The sequence below is a fragment of the Lutjanus erythropterus genome, chromosome 22 (assembly GCF_056507025.1).
Source record: "Lutjanus erythropterus isolate fLutEry1 chromosome 22, fLutEry1.hap2, whole genome shotgun sequence".
In the NCBI taxonomy this organism is placed as follows: domain Eukaryota; kingdom Metazoa; phylum Chordata; class Actinopteri; order Lutjaniformes; family Lutjanidae; genus Lutjanus; species Lutjanus erythropterus.
The window spans coordinates 28,005,823-28,025,287 of NC_139338.1; the positions used below are offsets into that span (position 1 = coordinate 28,005,823).

The window sequence follows — 19,465 nt, forward strand, 5'->3', positions numbered from 1 at the left end:
GGCAATAAAACCCATTCTGATTCTATTAAAGATGATGTATAGATTCAGAACTTTATTGTCATTGTGCAAACACCACAAAATTGCACATATGCCATCCTCAGATGATGCACTGAATTTAGATTTACACTGATTTGCAAATAATAAATAGAGAAGAAAAATAAGATTAGCCATATAAAAAGTACAGAAAAATATCCAATTACAAAAAAGTAATTAAAAGAGGTCCAGTTAGAGAAAATTTTCTACAGTAAAGGTCCGGAACATCATGATGTCTAACTTGTGTTATGATTTAGAGTGATATATACTGATGTAGTATAGTAGTTGTATCAACGTCTACATCAGGGGTGTCAAACTCATTTTGGTTCAGGGGCCACATACAGCACAACTTGATCACAAGTGGGCCGGATCAGTAAAATTAAAGCATAATCTATCGATTATTCTGCCGATTAATCGAGGAATCAGATAAGAAATATTGCGTGTTCTGCATTTTTTCTATTACATTACTTTTGCTTTATTTAAGAACAATGGTAATATACAAAAGAGAAGATAAGACAGGTCTATTAAATGAACAACTATAAATTGCTAAAGTAAAAATACTCAGTAAAGTAAATTTACTTTTACTGTTTTCACCTTACTTTTTACTTTTTTTTTCAAGCACAAAGGTGAAAGTAAAGGTAGTAATGTCTGCAGAAACCACAAACTTTTAACTGAAACAGTCACCAGAATGTTTTGTTCACATGTTAAAATCACAACATTTTTCTCCTGGAGCAGGACAGACGCTCCCAGACCCTCAGAGGACAGAGGACAGAGGACAGGGGACAGAGGACAGGGGGACTAGTTTACCAACATGCCACCTTTTCCCCTCTCACGAGTTTGCAGGTCTGTATTTTGTCATCAAAAAATAACTATAAGAATACCATTAAAGTACAACAAAAGCAATAAAAATGTTGATTTTTCAAAAAGGGAAACAATAACTAAAAAATATTTAAATTGTAATTAAGTAAAAACACTAATACCACAATGTAAAAATACCTAAGTAAAGAATGTAAGTATTTTTTCCATCACAGCAGGTCAGTGATCAGTGAATAGTGTTTTATTTATGGCGGCCTGCAATATTAAAATTAAATCTGTACCACAACAGGAATGTCTATTTTTTGAGCTCCTTTTTCAGTCGTGTCTAGGAGGAAACTCTTTATTTGCACAACTCTCGCGAGATTTGTGTTCGTTATTTCTACTAAAATGATCAAATTCGCGCGATCTTTCGCAGGTCACCTGTTCACTCTGCTGTGAGAAGGTCTGAAAGTTTCTCAGAGAAACACAATTTATTGGTTATAGGTCTGGGTCCGTATAGGACGGCGTGTGGGTCCAGACTCGGACCGCGGTCCGCCTGTTGGGGACCCTGGTTTAGACTGTTTAAGTTAATCGTGATTAAATCCTTGAAATAAAAATTAACGACATTAAACATGAGGAATTTGCTCTCAGATGTTGTGGGTGGCTCTTAAAAGAGCCGTTGAGTTGTATTTGATCAGATGTTGATTGATTTAACCTCCGAAGCCGTACAGAGTGCGGCCCTGCCTCTTCAGAGCGTAGACCACGTCCATGGCGGTGACGGTCTTCCTCTTAGCGTGCTCGGTGTAGGTGACGGCATCACGGATAACGTTCTCCAGGAAAACCTTGAGAACACCGCGGGTCTCCTCGTAGATGAGACCGGAGATACGCTTGACACCACCACGGCGAGCCAGACGGCGGATAGCGGGTTTAGTGATTCCCTGGATGTTATCACGAAGAACTTTACGGTGACGCTTGGCGCCTCCTTTTCCGAGTCCCTTGCCTCCTTTGCCACGACCGCTCATTTTCAAATTACTTCGTTCGTTGCGAAGAAAAACTGATGTCAGATCGGCGAGGAGCGGCGGTATTTAAAGGCTGTTAGTGACGTAAGACAGCTCGCGCTCAGCCCGCCAATTTTTCTGCTCCTCCTTGAGCTACAAACATCGAAAGACATCCTTCAAAATAAAAGCATCTACACTAATAATTGTACGTGCCTCTTAAATCCTTGAAGGGCCCAAACATTAACGGTCTAATTTTCAAGTATTCAACATCACAGCTGGTACTTTGTGTTTTGATTAATTTAGTTCAAGTCTATAGCACCAAATATGGGCATTTTTATTTAATTATCATTACATACTGTTAAATAAGTGACTGCAAACAACAAAATTTGGTTCCAGTCTACTCAGTTGTGGTGTGAAATCCACATTAGCTGAAATTTAAATTTAAGGTTATTGCATCCTGACACTGCTCAAAAGCCTTTAAGCAAAAGCTGATGTTTCCAAGAGTTTAGCTTTAGAACGTAGACATTATATCTTGTCAGTCATGTATGACGCTTTATCTTCCATCTTCATTCTTTAAATAGAAAATCAAACATCCACAAAACTAATAAGCCCATACTTTAAAGACTTTACATTGGAGCACCAAAGCTTCTGAGCTCATTTTATCTAGTTTGCAATTCTGCTGATATAAATTCACAGCATTTTTATGTCACTGTGGTGCTTTTGGGTGGCTGTACTGGCTGACAATCAAAATCCAAGTAATTTATCAGTCCCCATGGGAAGTTGTTTGCGTTATAGAAAAAAACAGGTTGTAAAAACAGGTTGGTAATGATAAAAAAGACACATTTATGATAAAAGCAGAAAATAGGTATAAAGACACATAAAAAAATCTGTTAAAGATATAGAGACAGTACCATTAAAACAGAGTCTGAGAAAGAAATTTGTCTAATCTGTGTTGCACGTTTGTTCCAAACCTTTTGGTGCATAAAATCAGAAGGACTTTTCACAATAGTATAGCTTTTGTTGTTCATTTCTTGGAACATTTAGTAGGCCTGCAGTATAACACGTAAGGCACTGGTTATCAACCTGTGGGTCCCAACCCCCACTAGGGGTCACCAAAGCTTCATAGATGGTCACAGAATCATGATTTTAAAGGTGTAAGAAAACTTTTTTTTAACATAGTTGGCCTATATCTCACCATTTCATTCAGTGCTGCAAAGAAAATTAAAATAGAATTTCTTTTTTGAAAAGTATTATTTTTGGTATAAAAATGACAAATCTCATCACATTACAAAAGCACACAGTTAAAACAACCAAGGAGTTGATAGAACAATGACAAACCTCAGGGAGAAGAAAACATTGAATTTGTCTAAAAAAGAAGCTTATTAAGTATGTATGATTTTTTTTTTAAATAAAACAACAACAAAAACATATACAGACAGATAGAATTGTATAAAACATTCTTATCAGAAAAACTAATCTCTTAAAATACATCAAATCATTTACACAAACATCCTGCAGTTACTGTGTTCATTATTTCGGTTAATGGTAGAGATTATTAATTGATCTGTTGTTTTATTGTTAGGCATTGAATATAATATGAAATATCCATAAAATAGGCCACTTATTCGGTAATCAATAAAACTGGATGTTCAGTATTGTTGTTCAATATCAGGAGCCAAATTACTCTTTATGTCTTTGCATTATTACTATTAATAATATCTTTATTACCATTGTTCTACTTTTATATCTTAGTTTCTTTGGTTTAACTTTTGTTTACTTTTTAACTTAATTTGTTCCCCTACTGTTATTCTATCTATTATTTACAATAATTACAACAAAAATCATTATCATTCACCTCATTTTCACTACATACTGTATGTCTCTCCATCCTCAGCACCCCTGCAGTGGCTCCATGACCCACCAGAGGGGGCCGTGCACCAGTTTGGGAACCAGTGTTAGGACACTGTTTTTTGTGTTTATGAGTACCCACTTTTTATTCAATATTTAATCTAATATACTAATGCATTTTACTGACAAATTTGATTGTCATGTGCAATTTGGTCAAAATAAAGGGGAAAAAAATGTCTTTCACTCCTCTTACTCATAATTTCCTTACTGTCACTGTCTGGGGCTGTATACTGAGTTATCAGCTGCTCACATCTGTCCAATAGCACAGCGACACATCCTCATCATTAGCCTATCATCTTTCTGCAGTCTTTTTAAATATGATTTTCTCTCTGCCCTAATCGTGCCTCTCTACTTCCCTATCAGCCGACCCAGTCGTCAGATTCATCAGCCTCCAAATCTCAGCCTCTCCTGATCTCAGACAGCACCCCCCGTGTCTGGACTCCTTTCATGAGGTTTTATCTCTGCTGCAGCTCCAGACAGACGCCCCTAAACTACAAATCTCTGTAGAGTCAAAGTACCAAAGACTTTGTCAAGACTTTATTATCAGTCATCATCTGTTATATTAATCCCATCTTTAGTTAATTTACTTGTCTCTCCTGATTAAAATGTAATTCTATTTCTTTATTTCTGCATTTTTTTTTTGTCTACAGGAACAGAATCCTGAAACTATGCCCCAAATTTGTTGTTTTCTTGAATTAATTTAAATTTCATTTGAAATCCTTAAAACTACTACAAGGAATAAAAGCACAAAAGTTATGATATATTCTAAAAGAATGTCACATTGATTCAGACAACAGAGATAAAACTGAATTTCCCTATGAGTGATTAAATTTTTCTTTATTTTAATATATTGTGATGTTAACACTTTTTGTTGTTCTTACATTTCCATCACAACTTACCATTTAACACTAGAACAGGCAAAGAAAATATGGTCTTTTTTTTCCTGATTTCCAATTTTTGAACATTCAAATATAAATAATTAATTAATTAAATAGAATTAGTAACACTTTTGCGTTAAAGCTCTCAAATTTTGAAACAAAGTACACTTACTTATTACCAACAGCAATGTTTCCAGTGTTCTTGAGTTTTATTTTGTATTAATTTCCAGCCTTTTCCCATAGCTATGATTATTTGTTGTTATGTTTTTTGCTGGCAATTTGGTAATTAATGTTAAAATAGCACGGAATATTCAGAGTAACTCTAGATTAATCATGGATCACTGATGGTTTTTATCCTGTAGAAAAATACTGCTGTGAATATATGCCATCACTGCAGTTTACTACACATGATATGCATATTGATAATAAAAAAGATATTGCTTTCTTTTTCATTTTATTTTTTCAAAATAGAAGGTATCATTGTGACATGTAACCAAGGTAAAGAACAATGAAATTAACAAAATGAATAGAAAACACACATAAAGGAAAAAACATGAAACAAAACAATATTATATTAAAAAAAATAATAAAACATTCATATACACTCCAAATCCCTGCACCCCCGAGGTCAATACAACATTCATTTACATCATTTACATCATTACTGCCCTCCCTCTTTAACCCCTGACAGCAATAATACAAGTTTGATTTAAAAAATCATTAGATGAAGATAAATTCTAAAAAGAACGAGGGTAGGGCACAAATTATCTAAACAATAAAAATTAAGATCATGAATAATTCATAACAACAATATAAATTCTGTTCTCTTAATGTGATATTTATCACATGAAAATTCAGAAGTCCAAATGATGGGAGTTACGGAGTTAAAGCACTTTTTATACATTGTATCATAAAACACTTTGTAACTTAAGTTCTATGATGCGGTTTCCTTTAGCAACATGTGATGTATCATATTGCCACAGATGTTTAGATTAGTTTAAATCACAAAGTAACGACCTTTAACACCTTCTCAGGATATGCTGCTCTTTCTTTGGACGTGGGTGGCTCTGAGAAGAGCCTTGGATGAAAAAAGAAAAAAAGAAGCAGTTCATTTCTTCGATTTCTTGCTTTGACCCATCTTTTTAGACATTTTCTTCTTGCCGCTTTTAGCTGCCGCTTTAGTCCCGGAACTCTTCGGACTCTTTGTGGTCCTCGTCACTGACGGCTTCTTGGCTGTGGTGGGTTTCTTCGCACTCGACTTCTTCGGCGTTGTGGAGGACTTTTGTTTCTTCGCAGCTGTGGGTTTCTGCTTGGGTTTCCCATCAGCTTTCTTCGCCGACGCCTTCTTGGGTTTCTCGCGGGGTTTGCCCGCCCCTACCTTCGTGGTCTTGCCCGCTTTGTAGGATCCGGATGCTCCGGTTCCCTTCGCCTGAATAAGAGCGCCGCTCTCCACCAGACTCTTGATGACACGTCTGATTATGGCCGCGTTGTGCTCCACGTTGTAGCCTTTCGAAGCCAATATCTTCCTCAGTGCCTGGGTAGAGATGCCCTTCCGGTCTTTGGACTGGGTCACAGCCTCCAGGATGAGCTCCCTGGCACCCGGACCGGACTTCTTCGTCGGCTTTTCAGACTTCTTCTTCAGTGGTTTTGGAGGGGCAGCAGGCACAGCGGCGACCGGAGCTTCTTCTGCCATTTCGCTGTAGAAATTGTTTTCGCTATAAACTCGATCAAAGTGATATAAAAACTTTCTGACAAATGAGGAACTTAAACACACCATGAGAACCGTGGAGACTCAACTCTGCCCGCTGTTCTGCAGTGTAACATTGACACTCAGTGTGTTTTCTCTCCACCAATAAACGAATAAGACACACACCTGGAGCAGGTAATAAACTGCAAACTTGACCCGAACCAACAGGAGGACAGTGTCTCTTCATGTGGAAGTCAAATAAAGCTTTGAATGTTTTTCTATTTTTGTTTGGGAAGTCTGTAAACCTCTCTCACCCGTCTCAGTGTGAGGCGTTGCTGTTGTGATTTCTCTCTTAAATTCTTTAACATACACCAGAAGTTCACTAAACAGGGTTGAACTATGAGAGGAGATGTTTGTTCAGGGATTTAATGTAAAAACACTCAATTCTGTTGGATATTTCTTTTTTAAACAGAGGTTATTTCAGTGCCTGCAAACACACTCGTGTTGGTAGCTGTAGGGCACTGGTTTAGTTACTTGCACACTTCCTGAAACACAGTGAACTTAATTTATTTTTAATTTTAACTTAATTTCTATAGTTGTTCTTTGTTAATTCATGAACAAACATATTAAGATGATAGTTATTATATAATTTGAAATGTATAAGAGACAGATCTACCGCTGTAACAACACAGAGGCTCATAACACCACCCCAACTTCACCAGGTGGCAGATGTGCCAACTTCTGAGCTGTTCTCTATTCTCCATTGTTTTTTGTGGAAACAAGAAACTAATAATGACTAGTTGTTACACTTAAATACATTTCTAGACAGTCACAGCATTAAATCATCAAAGGAAAGGGAGTCAGATATGAGAGTTAAATACAGTATATGGTAGGGTTTGGATTACACAGTGGCTTTCAGGGAGCCATGTTTTCTAGTGTGCACTTCTTTTATGTGCCTGCGTATACTTGGATGTGTGCAGCAGCAGCACCATTAATTGCAGGATTATGGCAAAAAAAACATTTTAGTGTTACTACTACAGACAGTTAATCCTGTCAATAACATTTCTTAGATGCTAAATAACAACAACACAAAGCTTCTGTTTCAAACTCAAAGAATGCACCTAATAAGACAAACATTAAAGTAAATAAACCAAATCATAAAATCAGCAGTGGGACACGGGAAGCTTTTTTGGCTTTTCATATTCACACCTTCAAAACCAATAAAGATGAACATTTGTTAAACATTGTTTAGCAGGTTTGTGCTTTTTAACTGCAGTGAAATAAAGAGATGTTTTGCACTTTTTAAGACTTTTATGGAGCCTTGTATCAGGTATCAACATCATTATCTAATATTTGTTCATGTACACTGCTGTGACAAAGTTCTTGAATCAAACGCACGTAAGCTAACAGGCAGTCAGACACTGGACTGACACAGAAATGATGATAGCCCGTGGAATTTACAAAGAAAATGTTTTGGGATGTGTAATAATAATAATAAAAATAAAAATAAATAAATAAATAAATAAATAAATAAATAAATAAATAAATAAATAAAAAAAAAAAATAAAAATAATTAAAACAGAAAACGTAAAAAGTAAGAAAAAGAAAAAAGTTAGAACAGTTAGAAAACAGAATTAATACAATTTAAAAATTATTACAAATGATTAGAGATACATCTTCACTAAATAGTATCTGGGTAAATTGTAGGCTAAAAGTGTGCAAATGCTCAACATAGGAAATTATTACAAGACTCATTTTATTCAGTCACACTTAAAAAAAAAAAAAAAAAGCATAATAATAGCCTATAGAGTTTTGTGCACCTCGTCCTTGCTGGTTTGATCCTCGTCCCTGGTTCGCATATCATATAAATAATCATGGTGGGCCACCATGGCCAAAAATGCCAGGGCCATTTTTTGGTCCCAGTCCAGCCCTGCGCTGACCCACCGGGCTCACCAGTGCGCCGTCCAGTCCGGTGCTGCCGTTAACAACATCTCTCTGCTGGCCTCATCTCTGGACACGCTGGTGTCTCAGCCCGACCTGCTGCCTCCAGACAGAGGTGAGAAAAGTTTCCGCGGCGATTCTGGCTCTGTCGTCCTGCTTGGCGTGACAGACCATGATCCATAGGAATGTCTGGCTGTCCCTGTCCACCTTCTCCGGAACATAATCTCAATTTTACCCCTTGATCTCAGTTTTTATGACTTTTTATTTTGAATTCACTGAAACTTTGTTCTCAAAACCTATTTAATTTTGGTCTTTTTACTCTTCGTCCCCATCTTATGACGTTTTATATAATACTTTTGGACTAAATCTAAATTATGAGAACAAGTTATCTCATAAATTTAATTTTATTGTTGTTCTTTTTCCTTTTACCAGTGGAAATGCTCTTTATACATCCCAGCCACATGAATATTCACACATTTATGTTAACATTTAAAAAACTCTCTTTTTCTCTCTCCAAACTTTTTTGCCATAATTTCTTCTCATAGTTACACGTTTTAACTAAATTTTAACTTTTTCTTGTACTTTTGAATGTAAAAAGTCATGATGTTTTTTATGACTACATTTTTTTTTAATTGGCATAAATGTTTTTCAATACATCCCAACCATATTACCGTTAAAAAAAACATTATTATTACATCCATATGGAAGCTCATTTCTGCCATTAAAAGGAAAAAAAACGGTAAGTCATTAAGTTGGCATAAGGAACATTGTGATATTGTAATTTTTATTTGGTTCTTGATTTTTACAGTCCCTTTTTATCTTGTCTTTTTCACCCCAGTTGACCCCAGCCAGACATTTGCTTCTGCTGAGACTGTTCAGACATTCAGGAGACTCTTGTCAACTTCACGTTCCTTCTGAAGTTCTGACAATAATGTGGCCTTCTGTTGGCATCTGTTGTTTGTAATAAAAAATCGTCCTTAAAGAGCATATTTCCTCTTTAACTGTTACCATAACTGTTATAATCAAAACTTAAAGTTTAAGGAACTTGTACTTTGTACACAGTGTATTTATACTTCTGCTCCAGAACATATTGGAAGCTAATATTCTGCCTTTCCGTAATTTCAAGGGCTATTTTTGGAATTGTTACAGCCTAAAATGCATGATTTCACAGCAGCTTGAAAGAATAGAAGCAACAATCATTGGTCACAGTTGTGGAATTTGAACAAAATTGCAAGGTTGCACAGAATTCACAGGGATAGGTTGAATTTGCATGAATTGTTGCAATTGCAACATTGCAACTTCCTGGAGGGACTGAAAGGTAACTTAAAAAGAAAAAAAGTTCAATTTCACCAGATAATAAATGTAAAAAAAATAGCATGATATTGAATGTAACTGTGCATGATAATGATGAAAAGTAATGTTGCATATGATATTAAAACATGACCTTAATTGTATCATTAATTGACAGTAATCAGGTAACAGGTAACTCTTAAAGTACAACACAATGCTTGATGATGAAGTATCAAGGGGCGTTAAAATACAAGTACTTAAGTTAATGTACTTAGTTACACTCCGTCCTTGCTGGGTTTTAGTAGGAATCATTTTTATTGCACTCTGAGTTTTCACTGCTTTCAGGAAATGTAACTATGCACCACAGTGTTCTGTAGATTGTGTGTTGATGTAACCAATAGTAATGTTTGTTTGTTTTTTTTTTCATCATCTGTAAAGGTTTTCAAGTATCACAGTTAGTGTGTAAGTTTCTACAAAAGTGGATGAACTGGTGTGTAATGTAATGACACTGGCACATCTACTTAGTGAAGCTGGGGGCGCTTTATGAGCTTTTGTGTTGTTACAGTTGTAGATCCTATTGCTTACACACATAATATAATTATGCACATTGTAATAACTATGGTTTAAGTATGGTTATATTATGAATTATTAAAGAACATATGTTTTTAATAAACGACGAGTTTCAGGAAGTGTGCAAGTAACGCAATGTGCCAGTGCTCTACAGCTACCAACTCAAGTGTGTTTGCAAGCACTGAAATAACCTCTGTTTAAAAAAGAAATATCCAACAGAGTTGAGTGTTTTTACATTAAATCCCTGAACAAACATCTCCGCTCATAGTTCAACTCTTTTTAGCGAACTTCTGGTGTATTTTAAAGAATTTAAGAGAGAAATCACAACAGCGCTGCGTCACGCTGAGACGGGTGAGAGAGGTTTAAAGACTTCCAAAATAAAAATAGAAAAACTTTCAAAGCTTTATTTGACTTCCACGTGAAGAGACACTGTCCTTTTATCAGTTCGAGTCAAGTTTGCAGTTTATTACCTGCTCCAGGTGTGTGTTTTATTCGTTTATTGGTGGAGAGAAAACACAAAGTATCAGAATATTCCTGCTGCACTGCGGAGCAGCGGGCGGGGTTGAGTCTCCACGGTTCTCATGCTGTATTTAAGTTCCTCACCTGGCGGAAATATTTTATATCACTTCGATCGAGCTAGTAGAGAGATAACCGTTAAAAATACGATGGCAGAAGAAGCTCCAGCCGCTGCTGTGCCTGCTGCTACCCCGGCCAAACCGGCGAGGAAGAAGACAAGCAAGCCGGCACAGAAATCCGGTCCTAGTGTTAAGGATCTTATTCTGAAAATCGTGGGCGAGTCTAAAGAGCGAAAGGGCGTTTCATACCCAGGCTTGAAGAAGGCGTTGGCTTCGAAAGGTTACGATGTGGTGCACAAGAACGGCCAGCTGAAGCGTGTCCTGGCTAAGTTGGTGGAGAACAAGACTCTTCTCCAGCTCAAAGGAAGCGGAGCAGCAGGGTGGTTCAAGTTGAACAAAACTGCCGAGAAGCCGAAGAAGAAAGCTGGAACGTCAAAGCCGGCAGCGAAGAAGAGCAGCGCTAAGAAGTCAACACCCACAAAGAAGAAATCGAGAAGTACCAAGCCAACACCCACGAAGAGGGGGGCTAAAGTCGCTGCTGCAGGGAAAACTGCTGCGGGGAAGAAGCAGACGCCGAAGAAGAAGAAGGCCAAGACCGAGGTGAAGAAGGCCAAGAAAGTATCTACCCCCAAGAAACAGACTGTAAAGAGAGTTTCCACAAAGAAGGCTTCACCAAAGAAGGCTGCCAAACCCAGAATCAAGAAAACAGCAATCAAGAAACAGAGCAGGAAGTAAACTGTCTCTGATTTTTATTGTTTTTTATAAACTCCCCAACGGCTCTTTTAAGAGCCACCCAAATCGAAAAAGAGAGTGAAATTCCAGAGTTCGCTTTAAATAGTACCTGGACAGTAAACGTGCTTTATGCATGTGCATTGCATAGTTTTAATTAATTTTAATATTTACATTTATAAATGTTCTTTTTTTTTGCACGTATAAAAGTAGAATTAATAAACTGTACATCAATGTATTTATTTATTTCAAGTTGTATTTCTATAATTTAAAAAGTTAGGGATTTCATGATTTTAATGTCATTAACTCACATTTTTCAGGCTGTTTTCTTCCTTTGTTTTTTGTCGAGATGTTTAATAACATTGTGCATTTATATATAGAATCATTTGATAAATTTTACCATAAAATCAAAATGTTACCTGAATTATAGGCATTGTGACTCCAAAATTGTTAAAACTTTTATTTTGAACACTAGACAATAATCAAATAAAAGTTAATAATAAGAACAATAACAATAATAAGAACATGAAATAATATATTTAAATAGGTACCCCAAATTAAATGTGGCCATTAAGATTTTAATCTGGAACATGTAAGGACAAATGTTAATTTAATAAATTAATTTTTAAATTTATATAAAAGTAAGTTTTTCTACTCAATGTAAAATTTAGACAGTAACCTCAGGTGTCACTTGTCTTCATACACATTAAAGAAAGTAGAACGGTGTTAAGACCCATGAAATGCTTCATAAATGTTATTAAATCACATTGTTTTTTTTGTTTTTTTTTTTTGTCAAGTTGTTACCACATGTATACTACATGTATCATTTGAGAAATCGTAACATAAAATCAATCAAATCACTGCTGGGACAGAGATAAATACATGCAAGAATTATGTGCATCACGCTGTAGTTTAAACCAGTGTAAACAGCACTATGTATTGTACAGCTGACTTACTTATTGCAGAGTATTGTTGTAAGAAGTTGTCCATCAGGCACCTTACTCAAGGACAAGTCTGAGATATAGCTAAATAAAATAAAGATGAATGAGAGAACAAAAAATTCTAGTAATCAAGTACAGTATATTCACGGTATCTTGCACACATGCTGCACTTCTTCATAAACATTTTACCACCGCATTCCTCTGTCCTGCACCATTTTTGAATGAAGGCCTCAGTATCATGTCCCCCACAAAGGACAAGAATGAACCACCAAATCTGAAGAGGTTAAGACACACTGAGTATTGTTTTCTGTTACAGGGGGGTTTCCTCAAAGAGATGACAGAAATCACTTGCACTATTATGTTAGTGAAATTCTTCACTACCTAGCTCCAGAACAATATATATACAATATAGTATTATAGGGTATAAGCTGGAAGTAGAACGAAGAAAAGGTATGAAGGTAAAATAAACTAGATAGAAAAATTGAATTGCCAATGATAATGAATACAAAAATTGCAGTGATATTGACAAGTAATAAAAAGTAATATTCCACATGATATTGAACATAATACAACTCAATACCTGTTTCAAGTATCTCGCTTTTGATTAATTTTATCCCAGTATCTTTAACATCAATTTTATGTGTCTGATTTTATTTGTTTTGTATACAGTTTATTATGACTATATTATTGTAGAAAGAAAAATGTTTTACACCAATTATTTTAATGTGCTTTATTGTATTTCTTTTCTTTCAAAATTTATTCCATTCTATCATTCGACCCTACTTCATATTTTGCTTGTTTGAATATGAAATAATATAAAATAAACTTTTCTTTTCTGTATCTGTGACGTCTTATTTTGGAAGCCCAGATACAGTAGGAAGTCTCAAACTTGATACAGTGGCTTAACGTGAACGTTTCTGATTGGACGATCACATTACCGCTCGATCTGGCCAATAAACGAGCCGTTCGCAGCTGCTTGTAGATATATAGCGAGGGCTTCGACAGATGTTAAACAATTGTTTTGATTTACACAAAAAAAAACATAAACATATTTTGAAGATGTCTGGAAGAGGCAAAGGCACAAAAGTTAGAACAAAGGCTAAGAGCCGCTCGTCCCGCGCTGGGCTCCAGTTTCCGGTTGGCCGTGTCCACAGACTTCTGAGGAAAGGCAACTACGCTCAGCGTGTTGGTGCTGGAGCTCCAGTTTACCTGGCGGCGGTGCTCGAGTACCTGACCGCTGAGATCCTGGAGTTGGCTGGAAACGCTGCCCGTGACAACAAGAAGACTAGAATCATCCCCCGTCACCTGCAGCTGGCTGTCCGCAACGACGAGGAGCTCAACAAGTTGCTGGGTGGAGTTACTATCGCTCAGGGCGGCGTGTTGCCCAACATCCAGGCTGTTCTGCTGCCCAAGAAGAGCGAGAAGCCCAGTGCTAAAAAGTAAACTGCTGTTACATAAATTTCACAAAAACAACGGTTCTTTTAAGAACCACACACTTTTCAATAATGGGCATGTTTCTGTAGAAATATTAATTGCATCATATTTACTTGAATTGAAGAAACTTTAAGGTAGATTATGGCTCAACTTTTCTTAAATCAGTCAGCCTCCAAAAAGCATTTAAGGAGAAGAAGTGAAAAATAACACGAGATCAGGACCAACGATGCTGTAATGTAAACACTAACATCTAATGGTTCCCTTCGCGTTTAGCAGATAATAAAATGTATGTATGAATGTATGTATGAATTTGCACCCATCTTAAGTTCATGCATATTTCGTCAGGGCCTCGCTTCCCTGAACCTCCTTAATACTATTTCATGTGGGTTGTATCTTAAGGTCTCTAAGCTTACAGGCTGTTCCCTAAAGTCTTCTTGGCTCAGGTACAGGTTTACCTTTAGAAGGGCAATCTGAACCACTCTATTCATCCTGTCACAGTTGTAGCTTTATTAGGCCAACATTATGCTTTTCAAAATGGACCATTGCATGTTGAGCAAATTACATAATTAGTTTAAAATTAACTTAATGAAAATTAATTATGAAAACATTTCTATGCAAAACACATCATGTGAATGTTGTCATTTAATTTGTCTATTTTTTTTTATCACAATGGTAAATATAGGACCCATCCAAAACACAATTTTTTTTTGTTTGTTTTTCAATGTAATGGTGCTGAGGCTATGGCTTTTCTGACTGTGATTAGGCTGTAGTATCCTGAACCCCAGACTAACCCTGAGAGCTGAACGCTGCTATTGTGACAAAATAAATTTGTATTAGAATTTTGTTTGTATGAGAACAAAATTATTCACCCATTTAACCCTACTATATATCCTGGCCTTTTAAGAAATCTAAAACTGTGGTTTATATGTCCCGATTCATACTGTTTTATGTTGTAGGCTGTTGCATATTTATTGTAACTATCACAGGGTGTCCCCTGATGTTCTTTAGTAGTCATAGCTCCTTTGCTGTAACATTTCCAGCATTATTGTTTTTATGCTATTTATACCACTGTTGTATATGTTTTTATTTACAGATTTTTACAACTCTTATTTCTAGATTTCTCTATGCTGTTGTGTAGAATAGTATAACGCACATATTTTGACATATATCCTTCGATGCTTTAATGGGAGCAACTGTAATGCAAAAAAATTCCCGCCGAGGATCAACAAAGTATTTGATTCTGACTCGAATAAAATTACCAGTGTCAAAGCTTTTATTTTGAAGGACATTTAAACAGGAAAATTAGAGGGCTGAGCGCGAGCTGTCTTTCGTCACTAACGTCCGCATACAGCCTTTAAATACCGCCACTCTTCACCGATCTGACATCAGCCTCTTGAGTAACCTTGGCAAACTTTTTGAAAGGGTTCTGGCTGACAGGCTCCAGAGACATTTCGATGCCCTAGGAGTTTTGGGGGTCCACCAGGCAGGATTCAGAAAGGCAAGAAGTTCAACCGACAATATCCTAAGGCTGGCAGAAGACATCCAACGAGGTTTTAATAAAAAAGAAGCAACTATCGCAGTATTCTTTGATATTGAAAAGGCTTTTGATAAAATGTGGCATCAAGGACTCATATACAGGCTGCTAGACAGTAATTTACAACTCCCAAAACAAATGGTTGTACTTTTAAAAAGCTTTTTAACCCAGAGAGAGATTGTAGTGAAAGTAGGAGCATCAATCTCCAAGAGATTTACCCCAGAAGCTGGCGTACCACAGGGCTCAGCACTCAGTCCTCTGTTGTTTTTAATATACATAAGCGACATCTATTACCCACCCAGAGGAGAAGGACAAGTTTCCCAGTTTGCTGATGACCTCTGTTATTGGGCGTCATCAACAAACCCTTTACATGCTGCAAAAAAACTTCAGAGAAGCATCACTGAGATGGAATCCTGGGCAAATATGTGGAGGGTCAAACTAAACCCCTCAAAAACACAGTGTGTGCTCTTTTCTAAACATTCTCGTAAAAATAAGCAGGTAAATCTTAACCTATATGGACAAACTCTCCAGACCACCCCCACAGCAAAATTTCTAGGTGTAACATTTCAAGAAAATATGCAATGGACAGCACACATAGCTGAAATTGAAAAAGAGGCGCGAAGGAGACTCAACCACCTGAAAGTGCTCTGCAGAAAACAAGGAGGAGCCAATCCTGAAACAGCTGTGAGGGTGTATCAGTCATACATCAGACCACTGTTTGAATATGCAGTGCCTGCCTGGTGCAACGTAGGGACAACACAGCTCACAAAACTCCAGGTTGTCCAAAACATCGCCATAAAAATGTGCTACAGACTACCAAAATATACAAGCAATAAATACACCCACAAACTATCTGGCCTCATGACCCTGCAGGAAAGAATTGCCGTCCTGGGAAGAAAATATCTACAAAGAGCTGAAAACAATCCTTCATTACAACAGACCATACAGGAGGAAAAGACTGACCCACCAAGATACCTCTGTAGCACTCCCCTGTCTGTCTTACTGAAGTACTGACACAGAAGACTGACACCATTACATAGTATTTTAAGGGCTACAATTTTTAATTTTTAAGGTTCTTATCGTAAAAGTTTTTATTTAATTATTTATTCGTTTTATTCTTTTTATTATCAGACTCTCTTTTATTTTTAATTATGGGGCAATTGTGGTGTTCTTTTATTATTTGTACCACTTTTATTATAATCAAGAAAATGGGGATAAAAGGAAAGAAAAAGAAAAAAAAAAAAAGAAAATTGAAAATTAAAAAATTATGGTGATTGAGGTGAGGTGATGGTGAATTAATGGTGAATTAATGGTGAACTTGGTAACCTCTTCTTCCCATCCAATCCCCCAGCCCAGACCAACTCCAATTGGAAAACAGGGACTGGAGAGGACTGCTAGTCCTGAGCTGTCCCTACAGGAACCAGGCTTATCTGTTCTGTTCTGTTCGATCTGACATCAGTTTTTCTTTGCAACACACGAAGTAATTTGAAAATGAGCGGTCGCGGTAAAGGAGGCAAGGGACTCGGAAAAGGAGGCGCCAAGCGTCACCGTAAAGTTCTTCGCGATAACATCCAGGGAATCACTAAACCCGCTATCCGCCGTCTGGCTCGCCGTGGTGGTGTCAAGCGTATCTCCGGTCTCATCTACGAGGAGACCCGCGGCGTTCTCAAGGTTTTCCTGGAGAACGTTATCCGTGATGCCGTCACCTACACCGAGCACGCCAAGAGGAAGACCGTCACCGCCATGGACGTGGTCTACGCTCTGAAGAGACAGGGCCGCACTCTGTACGGCTTCGGAGGTTAAATCAATCAACATCTGATCAAAAACAACTCAACGGCTCTTTTAAGAGCCACCCACAACATCTGAGAGTAAATTCCTCATGTAATTTGTATTTCAAGTATTTAATCACGAGCAACTTAAACAGTTCAGACCATTATGTCCCTAATGCGCTTTCTATGTAGGGATCTGATATTTAAAAATCTCAGTTAACAACAAGCCTCGCTAAATTAACCGCTCTGACATTTTTTACTGCTGTTCCACAGGACCGTTAAATACACAATTCTGATTGGTCAGTTACAGAACTCTGATCTTGTATTTCAGCACAACAGACTGTTATGAAGAAAAGAATATTGTTATTGCAACAGTTCAGATCATAGACCAGAGGAAGAAGGAAAGCATTCTTAAATCATCAACCATATTTAATCTTTTGTCAGATTTCTGGTACATAATCATGTAAAGTAAAGCCATTATAATAATTTTAACATAAATATGGTTAAAGACCACTTCACATATCATCCTGTGTGGATTTACTTTTACAATAATGACCTACACACTGCACATTATGCCTTACATATTATCTGGATGCATGTATTATTATATATAGGTTAAATACTATACAAATGAGAAATCAATACATTTAGATGAGTTAACAGCTCATCTGTTACATTTTACTTCATCTTATCAAGAAAACAAACCTAAAAAAAACTCAGCAACTCAAAATGTCTTAGTACATGTCACTTTAAACTACTGTATAATATTTCTACACAAACTCACTTATACTATATTTTGCAGCTGAATGCTTTTGCACCCTTTCTACATCCACTTGTATTTTTCATACTTTAATTGTGTGTTGTACTTTATATAGTTTACTTTTTATATGGCTAATCTTATTTTTCCTCTCTATTTATTATTTGCAAATAAGTATAAATATAAATTTAGTGCATCATCTTAGGATGACATAAGTGTAATTTTGTGGTGTTTGCACAATGACAATAAAGTTCTGAATCTATACATCATCTTAATAGAATCAGAATGGGTTTTATTGCCAAGTAGATTTGCTTGTACTTGCAAATACATCTTCTATTATCTCTTGTTGATGAATATTGTTTTTGTTAACATCCAGAGATGTATTTGCTACTTGAGAGATGTTGATGAAAACCTCTTTTATTCAATGATCATAACAAAAATACAGAAAACCAGGAGGAACACAGTTGGTAACGTCAGAGGAACAAGAAGAAAAGTGGAACGCAGGTGAACGGATTGAGTCCTAACACGCAGCCTGCAGCCTGTGAGACTTCCGCATAGTTACTCAGTGACACAGAGACCATCAACCAATAACAGAGCGGGAACAGCACAGTCACATTTACATCTGCTGTAAATAAAAGGAACCAGACCGCAGCAAAAGTCAGGTAAGAAGCTACAGAGAGACGATCTATCATCATGCCGGATCCAACACAGAAAGTGGCGCCTAAGAAAGGCTCCAAGAAAGGTGCGACCAAGGCCCCTGGCAAGAAAGACAGGAAGAGAAGGAAGCCAAGGAAGGAGAGCTACTCCATCTACGTGTACAAGGTGATGAAGCAGGTCCACCCAGACACTGGCATCTCCTCCAAGGCCATGGGCATCATGAACTCCTTTGTCACCGACATCTTCGAGCGCATCGCCGGTGAGGCCTCCCGTCTGGCTCACTATAACAAACGCTCCACCATCACCTCCAGGGAGATTCAGACCGCTGTCCGCCTGCTGCTGCCCGGTGAGCTGGCCAAGCACGCCGTGTCTGAGGGAACCAAGGCCGTCACCAAGTACACCAGCTCCAAGTAAAGTACTGGACAGTCCAGCAACACACTGAAGCCACCAAAGGCTCTTTTAAGAGCCACACACTTTGTCTCAAAGAGCAGGTTCTCCACATTAAAGGGTTGGTTCGTTCAAAAATGAAAATTCAGTCATCATCTATTTGCCCTCGTGGTGATGGAAGGTCAGGTATAGTTTTTTTTTTTTTTAATCCACAAAACACTGCTGGAGTTTCATAGGAAAACAGCATATCAGAATCTCCCAAACAACTGACGTGAGTGGTGACCACTTTTATTGATTCATTGTTTGGTTGCTAAAATGTAAGAAAGGAGTGAAAAATGTCGATCGGTGATTCCCAAAATGTAATATGACATCCCAAAATGTCTTGTCTCTTCACAACCCAAAGATATTAAGTTTACTGTCATAAAGGAGTAAACAAACCAGAAAATACTGACATTTTGAGAGGCTGAAATCAGAGACTTTTACCTTTTTTAAAAAAAGGGACTGAAAGCAGTTAATTGGTTACCAAAATAGTTGCTGAGTAGGTGACAAATAATTATTTACAGCCCTGTGATGAACCGGCGA

General features: G+C 37.2%; 5 protein-coding genes and 1 pseudogene across 5 annotated transcripts; 4 read left to right on the forward strand and 2 right to left on the reverse strand.

Annotated features, from left to right (window-relative positions):
* Positions 1 to 1,470: 1,470 nt before the first annotated feature.
* LOC146307069 (histone H4) lies at positions 1,471 to 1,877 on the reverse strand. Its single transcript, XM_084710994.1, has one exon. It carries the CDS (start codon positions 1,848 to 1,850, stop codon positions 1,539 to 1,541), a length of 312 nt encoding a protein of 103 aa, XP_084567120.1. The 5' UTR covers positions 1,851 to 1,877; the 3' UTR covers positions 1,471 to 1,538.
* A 3,843-nt stretch (positions 1,878 to 5,720) lies between these two features.
* Positions 5,721 to 6,305, reverse strand: LOC146307070 (histone H1.4 pseudogene; annotated as a pseudogene).
* Positions 6,306 to 10,750: 4,445 nt separating this feature from the next.
* On the forward strand, positions 10,751 to 11,529 carry LOC146307071 (histone H1-like). The gene has a single exon (XM_084710913.1). It carries the CDS (start codon positions 10,766 to 10,768, stop codon positions 11,408 to 11,410), a length of 645 nt encoding a protein of 214 aa, XP_084567039.1. The 5' UTR covers positions 10,751 to 10,765; the 3' UTR covers positions 11,411 to 11,529.
* Positions 11,530 to 13,404: 1,875 nt separating this feature from the next.
* On the forward strand, positions 13,405 to 13,789 carry LOC146307072 (histone H2A-like). The gene has a single exon (XM_084710835.1). It carries the CDS (start codon positions 13,405 to 13,407, stop codon positions 13,786 to 13,788), a length of 384 nt encoding a protein of 127 aa, XP_084566961.1. The 3' UTR covers position 13,789.
* Positions 13,790 to 16,777: 2,988 nt separating this feature from the next.
* LOC146307073 (histone H4) lies at positions 16,778 to 17,211 on the forward strand. The gene has a single exon (XM_084710999.1). The coding sequence runs from the start codon at positions 16,805 to 16,807 to the stop codon at positions 17,114 to 17,116; it is 312 nt and encodes a 103-aa protein (XP_084567125.1). The 5' UTR covers positions 16,778 to 16,804; the 3' UTR covers positions 17,117 to 17,211.
* An 863-nt stretch (positions 17,212 to 18,074) lies between these two features.
* Positions 18,075 to 18,965, forward strand: LOC146307074 (histone H2B 1/2-like). Its single transcript, XM_084710909.1, has one exon. The coding sequence runs from the start codon at positions 18,533 to 18,535 to the stop codon at positions 18,908 to 18,910; it is 378 nt and encodes a 125-aa protein (XP_084567035.1). The 5' UTR covers positions 18,075 to 18,532; the 3' UTR covers positions 18,911 to 18,965.
* The last annotated feature ends 500 nt before the right edge of the window (positions 18,966 to 19,465 follow it).